Consider the following 11,595-nt stretch of genomic DNA (forward strand, 5'->3'; position numbering starts at 1 on the left):
AATAAGCGAAATGACATATTTACCCTCTGCGCCTTTTTTAAGAAGGAAAGCTAAGTTTGAATCTCGACCACGTGATTTTAAAAATGTGTGGTCCAGATTTAGTTATAGGGTTATTACGGAAATTGGAGTTATCATTATAATGCACCCCTATATATATATATATATATATATATATATATATATATATATATAGGGATGTATTCATTTCCTTTTTCCATATTTTCTCCTATTTTCTTCTTGATCTCAGCCGTTTATTTTCTTCATCCTATGGCCCAAATTATTAGCTTTAACCATTAAATTTAATTCAATTAAGGTCAAAATAGGTAAACACTAAATTGGTGGTTATGGAAACTTCCATGATTTCCTCCTTTGAAGATCTTGGCGTTTTTTTTATTTTCACACACTCCAGACGTGATTGTCTCCCTAATCCATCTCTGCACTTTTTTTCGTGTAAATCCTCAATTCGTTCCCTCTTTCCTCAATTTCATCGGAAACCGCTAGGATGTGCTGGAGATACGGTTTCAGAATCCTCCGCTTATCCTTCTTCCTAATCCTCAGCACGAAGCTCCGGCTTCCGCCGTCTCTCTCCACTCGATTCAGCCACGAGACTCTCGCGCCGAGGAAATCGTCATGGATCACCTGATTGTCATCGAGCGATAAAACGATGTCGTTTGATTTTTTGCCAGCGTAGAGGTTGGTGAAATCGGAGTCCTCGAGCGACGGGGAGAGGTGAGGTAGAGCGAAACGCGGCGGTAGAAGAGGTTGCGTTGGTGAGTTGAATGGTTCAACTCGAGGACTTTGAAGAGCTGGTGAACGTGAACTCGGTCGTCGATCCACATAATGTACACATAATGTACATATTGTATAGTATAATGCGTAGTTTAGTTTCTGTAATGCATTATTTGTGATATGTAATGAACATTTATACTGACGCGTTTAATTTAAGTTGTGTCGTGTTTCGATGTTTGGCGCACGTTTCTTGTTTTACCTAAGAGTTTAATAAGCCTAGGGGCTAGGGTGTAGTATGTTCTAAGTCTAAAAAACGTTGTCCAAATACACGAGCTGCAGTAATTCGTCTGTGGTTGCACATAATGTACATATTGTATAGTATAATGTGTAGTTTAGATTCTATAATGCATTATTTTTGATATGTAATGAACATTTATCCTGACCCGTTTAATTTAAGTTGTGCCGTGTGTCGTTGTTTGGCGAACGTTTCTTGTTTTCCCTAAGGGTTTGATAAGCCTAGGGGCTAGGGTGTAGTATGTTCTAAGTCTAAAAAAAGTTGTCCAAATACACGAGCTGGAGTAATTCTTCTGGGGTTGCACATGCATAACGCGTAGGTATATTTTAAAACAGATATATATAATGTACATATTATGTAGTGTAATGCGTAGTTTTAGTTTCTGTAATGCATTATTTGTGATATGTAATGAACATTTATCCTGCCCCGTTTCATTTAAGTTGTGTCGTGTTTCGATGTTTGGCGCATGTTTCTTGTTTTCCTTAAGGGTTTAACAAGCCCAGGGGCTAGGGTGTAGTATGTTTTAAGTATAAAAAACGTTGTCCAAATACACGAGCTGCAGTAATTCATCTCGGGTTGCACATGCATAGCGCGTAGGTATTTTTTAAAACAGACATACATAATGTACATTTTAGTGTAGTATAAAGCGTAGTTTAGTTTCTATAATGCATTATTTGTAATATGGAATGAATATTTATCCTGATCCGTTTAATTTAAGTTGTGCCGTGTTTCGATGTTTGGCGCACGTTTCTTATTTTCCCTAAGGGTTTAACAAGCCAAGGGGCTAGGGTCTAGTATGTACGACAACAACCACGTGATGCATAAAACAGGATAAATAATGCATTCAAATAGCCAAATAATGTACATAATCACTCAAGTAATGAACATACAAATATTACGTTCATTCTTAGACTCATGTACAACAGCAGTCTAACGATGCATAAAACATGATAAATAATTCATAGAAATAGCTAAATAATGTAAAAATATTGCATTCACTCCTAGACTCATGTACAAGTTCCGTGACGGCTTCCTTCTGCCGTGGAGTTTAACTCTTTATACAATTTAGAAACTCTGTAGGGGTTCGTCGACAATACAGATGGTCGACGTTCCTACCCCTTGGTTGCCTATCCGCCGTCTCTTCCGGAGCTGTACTAGTCCCGGCCTCTTATAATCGCTCCCGGAATTTCTGGGCAATTCCTACTGGCAGTATATCATCAACCGCCTCGTCGATGTCCAATCTTAGCTACTTTGATGCTGTACAACATACAGAATAATAACATACAATTAGTTACATAATGTACCGACTGAATAAAATAATGTGGACAATTATACTGCATTCACTTATACACCCTTGTACAGAAGCATCAAAATAATGCCTAAAAACTGATACATAATGCATTTTAATAATCAAATAATGTTCAGAATAAATCAACAAATACACCATGAATATTGCAATCACCCATTGTCCCATGTCCAACAGCAGTCACATAAAGCATAAACCATGATAAATAATACACTAAAATAACTAAATAATGTACAGATCCGGTCAAGTAATGAACATACAAATATTCCATTCACTCTTTGACCCATGTACAACAGCAGTCACATGATGCATAAAAGAAGATAAATAATACATTCAAATAGCCAAATAATGAATATAATCACTCAAGTAATGAACATATACATATTGCATTCACTCTTAGACTCATGTACAACAGTAGTCAAATGATGCATAAAACAGGATAAATAATGCATATAAATAGTTACATAATGTACAGATTCGATCAAGTAATAAACATATAAATATTGCATTCACTCTTTGACCCATCGTCTATGTCGAGTCTAAGCTGCTTCTCTGATATGGACCAAACAACACAACACATCAGAAAATTATCACTAAATCAAAAATAACATGATATGAGCTTTACAAGGATTAATACATATATCACAACAAATAATGCTTCAGTCAGAACAAATGATGAATAAAATTTGACCCATAATGCGTGAGACAAAGCAAATAATGCACATTAAAAGCGCAGGTTTGCGTAGGTGTCGTTCAAGCAAAGGGTGTATCCTACCGATCAGGATAAACAATCCCCCGCCAAGCCTAAAACCTGGTATCAAAAATTCCTCAACCCTCTTCTACTGGGTAGTATAGTGAAGGTAGGGGTCGAATCCCACAGAGATGAATGCGTTTTGGGGAATTGTGGTGATATTCTGGAAAGGTTTGGTTAGCTATCACGCTTGGGTTGAGTCTCTACCTAGGCAAGAAAATGAAGGTGGTATCCTACTGGCTAGGAGGTGTGAGAGGATTCTGATATGCAGCTGTGTACGTGGACATGGTGAAAACAGGAAATATTCGAAAAGTACTAGGTTTCTATTTTGGGCTAAACAGAATATCAGAAGGTAGTGGTAGTTGTGATGACTAGGCTGACAGGTCTGCAGGGTATAAGTAAAAGTGAAGGACGAAAAGTAAAAAGCATTTTTAAAGAAACAAGTGGTCCCCAACACTTGATATGGACATCATCTTCTTCAACAAACACAAACTAAAATCAGATAACAAGTAAACCAGATTCAACACCATTTAAACACAGTTTACCAACTCACGATTCCAGATCTACCACTAAAAATTCCAAATCTAAGATCGATACCCGAAACTGAAATTCCGCCTACTGATCAACATAAACGAATATATGAAACACATAACTGCACCTTGCATGAAACAAACTCAACGCAATTAAACAGTAAACAGACTATGCTAGCTCGAAGAAATAAACTACGAAACTGGAAACACACTATTCGATACTCAAAACAGCCAGAAACACTAGATCTAAGCTAACTAGGCAGAAGGAAAAGAAATCAGCGAAGCGAACTGATCACAAAACAACTTCATAGCATAAAACATGTTCGGATCTTCAAACAAAGTACTTCCAAGTAGCGAAATTCAAAAGTATCAAAGATCCAGCGTAAAAGAAAACAAGTAATTTAAACTACGAAAGCGGAATAAAAGGTGTTTTGCCACGCCGGGCGATGGAACTTTCTAACTACGATCTTGCTGACTGGATGAAGAACGTCTGGAACTCCGGAGGCTTCTGGAACTCAGGTGATCATGGTTGTGGCGAGGAATGAGGCTCTGGACTGGGCTGAAGGACTGAACTACCAAGAGAATTCTACCTAAGAATTGGATGATAATCTTCGAATTGATGCCATTCTCTCTCCATGTGGCTTCCTTTTATAGGGAGGCTTACCCTTGATTTTAGGGTAAAACCTTGTGGCGAGATGACTTCTTTGCCCTTAATTGTGGTTGATCAGTCCCAGCTATCCTTCTTCTCTATCTCGAGCCATTTTTGCATGTATACTGGTCAGTACGTAATCGTTCTGACGCCCTTTTCACCTGAAGTATCTGAAGCTTTGCCTACTGGCTAGAACACTCAACCTGCACACTTTGAGCAACTGTTTTGCAGGTATAATCAAATTATGCACATCATACTGACCAATAACCGAGGCCTAGAATACGACTTATCAAACTGCTCACACTTACCACATGCTTGTCCTCAAGCGTGAAGAACAAACAAAAAGAAGTAAGTCGAATTCTAGCCTAGTTACTCCCCTGACCGACTCTATCCTACCCTAGACTCTAACTATAACGCAAAGAAAAACACATAACAAAGACAAACACATAAAAGAAAACTCAAACACTTAAGATACATTAACACAGTAATTGGGCTATATTTTCAACCATCCCTCCCCTCGGGATCAGGTGCAATCCGGCCTTAGACAGCCTTGAACTTCCGCCGCCCCCCTTTTCTCTCCCAGTCAGTATATCCGCTTGTCAGGATCGCCCACACCTCTCGGCCAAACACTAGGTTCACTACTCATACCTCACCAAGAATGTTAGGACTGCATTTCTCTCAATATGCTCAACCACGATTGCTTCTGACTTAGATCTCACGTGTAGCTACTGAAGGGCTTAAAGGTTTGTAATGGGGCTATGGGTTTGTAATGTTTTGGGATGGATGTTCCTAAGGCTCTAGGTTTAAAATTTCTGCTTTATTGAGGTGGGGGAACTGTGTGCATTTGGGCTCTTGGTTGTTGCTTCTCTTGGCTGGCGCTTCTGGCTATGATCTCCAACTGGTCAGTAGCTTCTTGTGGCTTCGCCACCCTTATTCCTTCTCTTTCTTTTTTGTGGTCAAGTTTTCTGACCATTTTTCTTCATATTCTTCTCTTTTTTTTCTTTTTCCTTTGTGGCTTCGCCACCCTTATACCTTCTTCTTCTTTTTTGTGGACCTGGGATAACTCCCTGGTCGATTTTCTTCCAAACTTTCTTGCCCAGCTGGATTCTGCTTTCTTGTACACCGTCTGGCCAGTAAGCTCCAATAGTCTCATGCCTTACACACACAATCCCAGTGGCTAGGGGCGTATATATGGGTACAAATAGTTAAGAAAATGGGTTCTAAAGGTGGTTTTTTTTTAGGGGGGAGGTTTCTTACTGCCTTCAGTGTTCGCTACTCGTGGTCACTTCATCTTAGGTAGTTCGTGGCAGCCGCTCTTTTCTTTTCAAAATATGTGGAAAGTGGTTCCACTTAAAGCTTATAACTCACATTTTAAGAGGGCTTTTATGTTTGGCTCTAAGGATGGGCTTTTCCCTCATACTTGCGTCATCTATCCTGGCTATGAGGTACTAAGGGGGGGTAGTTTCTGTTTTCCAGCATGTCGTATCTCCCTCAATTCCCCTCACCGTCAGCTCAGGACAGTTGAGTTTTAAGCCCAATCAACACATAAAAGAAAAAAAAACTAGACCTAACAAGACATTAACACAAACACAAACACTAACTTCACATATACACATGTCATACTGGCCAGTGCAATCCCCCTCCCACTTCACACGTGTCTGCCCCGGATGAGGCTGTGAAGTGGAAAAAGGTAATGGCCAGTATGGCCGACACACAGACATACCAAAACACAACAAAACATACTTATACTAAAAACAACAGAAACCAACAAAAACAAAACAACTATATACACAACTCCTCACACTTAGACCATGTAATGGGCTAAGTGTGGGCTAACATGCTTACGAAAAATAATAAACAAGTAAACACAGAAAACATGCGCCAAAGAGACAAACCCTTTACTTCTCACACTTAGACTATTAAGTAGGCTAAGTGTTAGAAATGGGGTTTGCGCACAAACACAAATTATACTACCTAAAAAAACAATTAAGTACGAAAAACTAAAAACTGAAAATAAAAAGAAAACTAACTGGTCAGTAAGGGGTGGTCTATCGGTGTCGCCTGCTCCTTCGCGGAGCAGGCGGTGCAGGTGGTTGTTCCCTATCAGTCCCGATCTGGTCCTCATCAAACTCCGCCGGCTCCTCGGCATTCGCCGGCACCTCGGCCTCACCTTCTTCTGTCTCAGGTATCTGCTGTTCATCATTCCGGCCACCATGGCCACTCGGTCCAACATCATCCTCCTGTCTTCCTTGTGCTAACACCATCAGTATCTTGTCTATCACGGACGTCATCCTGGTCATTTCAGCTATTATCCGGTGGTTTTCCTCTCCTAGCCTGGTTACTATCGTCTCCAAAGCCACTTGCCTCTGATTCTGCCTTCTCTGTCCTGCAGACTCTTTCAGGATCCCTTCCATTACTGACGCTAACCGGGTCATTTCAGATCTCGTCTGTCTGTTTTCCTCTGTTATTTCTTCAACAGCCTTTTCCATTCTTTCTTGCCTCTGCTCGTGTGCCGGTGCTCCCTGAGCTGCCGCTACCCGAGCAGTGGGTAAAGCCTCCTCTCCCATCGCATAGAAGTGTGGCACAAGCCTCATGTATACCGCGTTCGTTCGGACGAACAAGGGGGTATCAAACAAACCTGGGGGATCCACCATCGTCAAGGGGGATAAGTCTTCTCCCTCCGAGACGGTTATATTGTTCCTCACAAAAACTCCCAAGAAGTGGCAAAGGGAAAGATTCCGTGCGGGGTGGGTAGCGATGAGGTGGCACAGATACGCTGTCCAGAACCCTAGGTGCAACTTCCTGCCCTTCTTAGCACACCACATGAGGTACAACTCCGTCATTGACGTCCGTACTGCAGAGTTCGACTGTCCTAAAAGGTTGAAATCTAAAAAAAAGTTGAACCAGGCGTAGAATAGGATCGTTGAGATGGATGGAGCGGGAGATAGTGGACTGGAACTGTCCTGCCCCGGGGTGAGTCAGTTCTTCCCAGGCGACCTGGGGCTCAAATTCCACATGTCTACGGGGAATCCCCCGCTCCCTCTCTCTCCACTCAGGCCCTTTGGCCTCTTCCAAACTGCACATTCCTAGCCGTACAGTCCATTCAATCAAACCCATCCTAATCTCACCTCCAAAACTCTGAAGCTGATACACTCTTCATCCAGATCAGTAGTGACCTTGAATCGAAAGGTCGCAAAAAAATCTTTGGCCAATTTGACCGGGACATTTAAAGCCTCATTTTCTAACAGCCATTCAAAACCAACGCATGCAAAAGGGCGAGAAGCGATTCGCGAGCTTTCAATTCATCTAAAGAAGGGAGATGAAGTACCTTCCCACACTTGATCTGCTTGCTTTTGTCGTCTTTGGTGCGGTAGGCGTCCTGGAGTTTCATGGAGTCAAACAATTTCATCTCCTCCACCACGTCGTCTGTGAGCTTCACCGCCCAACGCTTATATCGGAGGCTCTCTGCAGACGGATGCAATAACTCCCGATGATCGTTTGGAAGTTGTTGCTCCTTGTACTCCTCATCCTCCATGGACGTATCACTGTCCGATTCAGATTCCTCACTGATCTCATACTCACTATCACTCTGCTCTCGCCGGCTTGATGGGGTCTTCTAAGCAGCCTCAGTGATCACTATGCCAGTGTTCACGATACGCGGTTTCTTGGTACTAGGCTTTTTCTTCATAACGGCTTTTCCTTTCCGTTTCCTCTCTACTTGGTATCTGGCTTCCTCTTCTGCTAATGACTCCTCCTGGGCAGTGGAACGGTTCTCTATATGGGTATCATCCTCCTCCGATCCCTCAGGTTCTACTGACTCGGATTGGAGGTCCAGACCCTCAGCCATCCTTTCAGTATCTTCACCCCGGCCACCTTGTGTCTGAGGGGCTTCATCGACTCCCATTGTAGAATCCCTTGGGTCGGCAGCAGGTAAGGACTCCTCCCCAGGCTTTGTGGGAGTTGCCCGTTCGTCTTCACTCACGATCTCAAGCGGGTCTGCCGCTGTGTTCGGTTTAGCCTTCTTGGCTGCCCACTTTCCCAAACACCTCTGTGAAACCCTGTGCGGTTTAGGCCGGTCTGCCTTAGGATCAGCCTTCAATACTAGTCTCCGCTTGACGGGCTTGGGCTTTAATACTGGAGGCACCACTGGAGCAGACGCTTCTATCTCCGGTTCTGCTTCCTTTGTTCCCGTTTCTTGTTCTTCCACAAGTGTGTCACCCCCCTCTGCTTCTGGCTGGGATGACCCCGGCAATGTCTCTCCTTCCCTAGTTTGGTTGTCGTCTGCTTGGTCTCCAGACTGATATGCTGGGCCCTCTGGTATACTCACTTCCCTAGTCCCCTCAATCTCTCCCACTGCCTCCGCGTGGATCACCTTGTTCATTATAGAATCAAACTCTTCGTCAGTCATGAGGTCCCGCTTCTGGGTTGACTCATTCAGATCTATCTCCCCCCTAACAACTTCTTGAAGAACCGGCTCTGCTATCGACGTCTCCTCTGTTTCGCAGCTCACTTCTTGAATTTTCCGTGGTTGACTTGTTCTTGCTTCAAGCTCTTCAGGGTTGGAGTCGTAATGGGCGGCAATGGCGTCGAGGTCCGCCGAATTGGGTACCGAGGCTTCCGATGGCACGGTCGCCGAGGGAGATTCCTCTTCTGATTGTACTTCGGCATGACTCACTGGCTCAGGCGGAACTTCACTAGTTGTGGGTCCTGCTGTGCTTGCTCCGGTTGGGCTCCCCTGTCCTCCGATTTGGCTGAAGTTTGCCAACTCCGCCGCCCAATTTCTGGTCGGATCTTGCTGCCTAAGGAACTCTGCCATTGCGTTTAAAGAAATCATCGCTGGGGCTTGCGGAGCCGGCACCGATGGTTAGGTTTGGCGGTGGCTGGATGGATGGTGGTTCTTCTCGCGGCTGCTGTGTTGCTGTTACTTCTTCCCAGTGGGGTTTGATTTTCTTTGCGTAAGCCTTCTTACCCATAGTCGAATAATGGCGACTTTAGTGGTGGAAAGTAGGGTTTGGAACTGGTGGAGATGGGAAAGAAATTCTGGGAGAGAAAATGTAAATGAGGGTTTGTGAGGAAAAATGGGTGAGATGGTATGGTTATTTGGGAGAGAGCGTGCAGTTATAGGTAGTTGTAACCGGCTATGGGAGGTGTCCGGTCGCGTCGTTTCAAAAGAGAGACGGTTGAGAATGCCGGCTCCTGATTGGCTGGCGTGTCTCCTTTCTTTGCTCACGCGCCCCTTTTAACCGCTGCCACCCTGCAAAAGCTGCACAAGCCTTAATTAAAATTTTCGTCCTCTCCATAATTCCCCATATACTTACCTAATAAGGAAAATAATTCAAATGGGCACTTAAATAAAATTTGAAATTGCACCAGATAAGCAATTTTGTGGGCAATGCGTACTTCAAAGTGATAATTAAGACCTGAAAATATTTTTGTTTTCTAAAAAATTAACATGCAAAGGTTTAAATTAATTAACCACCACATATTTACAATATTTACATTTCTCTTAGGCAATTTCGAATTCTACTTCGCCAGTAAGTGTGGACTTTCAAAAGAATTGGCCCAGTGGAATTCTAAATTCCTATCCTACTGGTCAGTATGCGGCCAAGGTACGTGGTTGTAATGGAATTTCATCCACTACAGCCACATCACTGTTGTCTCTAAATACCTTGAGCCTATGCCCATTCACAATAAAAGGTTCAGAGTTAGGAAGACTTCCTGAAATTTCTACTGCTCCATTGGAACGGAGTGAGGTGATGACATAAGGCCCTGTCCATTTCGACTTGAGCTTCCCCGGGATTAACTTCAATCTTGACTGGAAGAGTAGTACTTTCTGGCCTACATGGAGCTCCTTGGTTCTCAGATTTCTATCATGCCACAATTTAGTTCGCTCCTTGTACCACATGGCGGAATCGAACGACTCCAATCTAAGTTCCTCAAGCTCCTGCAGCTGCAGCTTCCTTTCCTCTTCACAGGATGTAGCATCCATATTCACTTCCTGTACTGCCCAGTATGCCCGGTGTTCAATTCCAACCGGTAAATGGCACATCTTCCCAAAAACGATACGATACGGGGACATCCCTATGGGGGTCTTGTAGGCTGTTCGGTATGCCCAGAGAGCATCTTCTAACCTCACACTTCAATCCTTCCTAGAAGGGTTTACAGTCTTCTCCAGAATCTTCTTGATCTCGCGGTTAGAAATCTCCGCCTGACTGTTAGCTTGCGGATGGTAGGGACTCGAAAGTCAGTGGTGCACACCGTATTTTTTCATTAAGGCCTCAATCGTGCAATTACAAAAGTGTGTACCTTGATCAGATATGATCGCCCTCGGAACTCCGAACCGGCTGAAGATATGGCTCTTTAAGAACTTGGCCACCTCCTTTGCTTCACACGTGCTCGTGGCCTTGGCTTCTATCCACTTGGAAACGTAATCCACCGCGACTAAGATATACAGATTGCCATAGGACGAAGGAAACGGACCCATGAAGTCCATTCCCCAAATGTCGAACAATTCACATACAATTACCGGAACCTGGGGCATCTCGTCCTTCGCAGATATCCCACCGGTCAGTTGACAGTGCTCACAACTTCTGCAGAATTCGTACGCATCCTTGTTGAGGGTTGTCCAATAGAAGCCGCTATCCAAAATCTTCCTTGCCGTCTTCTTGGATCCGAAATGTCCTCCACATGCTAACAAGTGGCAATGGGTCAGAACGTCTCTTTGCTCCCAGTCAGGAACGTACCTCCTTATCACTTGATCGGATCCCACTCTCCACAGATAGGGGTCGTCCCAAAAGTAGTATTTTACCTCACTCTTGATCTTCATTCATTGGGCCTTAGTAATACTCGGCACTTCTGGAAGTTCTCCAGTCACCAGGTAGTTGGCTAAGTCTGCATACCATGGTTCTTGCCCTACCTTCTCCTTTCCTTTTCCTGTATCATACTGGCCAGTAAGCTTCATCACTCCTTCCCAGTCAATCTTCCTGACCTCAAAAATCACCTCACATAAATGCTCCTCTGGAAACTTGTCGTGCACCTCTTCGCTGTTTCCATCTTGCACTATTCTACTCAAATGGTCCGCCACCTTATTCTCGACTCCTCTTTTATCTTCCACCGCCCAATCAAATTCTTGTAACAAGAGGACCCATCAGATCAAGTGGGGTTTGGATTCTTTCTTGGCAATCAGATACTTAATCGCTGCATGGTCAGTATAAACGATGACCTTGGATCCCAACAAATATGGCCGGAACTTCTCGAAAGAATACACCACTGCCAGCATCTCTTTTTCAGTGGTATCGTAATTCCGCTGGGCTTGATTCAGTGTCTTAGATGCAT

The 11,595-nt window shown here is 43.6% G+C and overlaps 1 protein-coding gene across 1 annotated transcript; it reads right to left on the minus strand.

Moving 5' to 3' along the window:
- Positions 1 to 7,876: 7,876 nt before the first annotated feature.
- On the minus strand, positions 7,877 to 9,076 carry LOC121760666. Its single transcript, XM_042156303.1, has one exon. It carries the CDS (start codon positions 9,074 to 9,076, stop codon positions 7,877 to 7,879), a length of 1,200 nt encoding a protein of 399 aa, XP_042012237.1.
- Between the last annotated feature and the right edge of the window lie 2,519 nt (positions 9,077 to 11,595).

Source organism: Salvia splendens, chromosome 13, assembly GCF_004379255.2.
Source record: "Salvia splendens isolate huo1 chromosome 13, SspV2, whole genome shotgun sequence".
NCBI classification, from domain to species: Eukaryota; Viridiplantae; Streptophyta; class Magnoliopsida; order Lamiales; family Lamiaceae; genus Salvia; species Salvia splendens.

Bases quoted from the DNA above. Each gene is read 5' to 3' on its own strand.
- LOC121760666 (XM_042156303.1), bottom strand. From the start codon at position 9,076: ATGGCAGAGTTCCTTAGGCAGCAAGATCCGACCAGAAATTGGGCGGCG.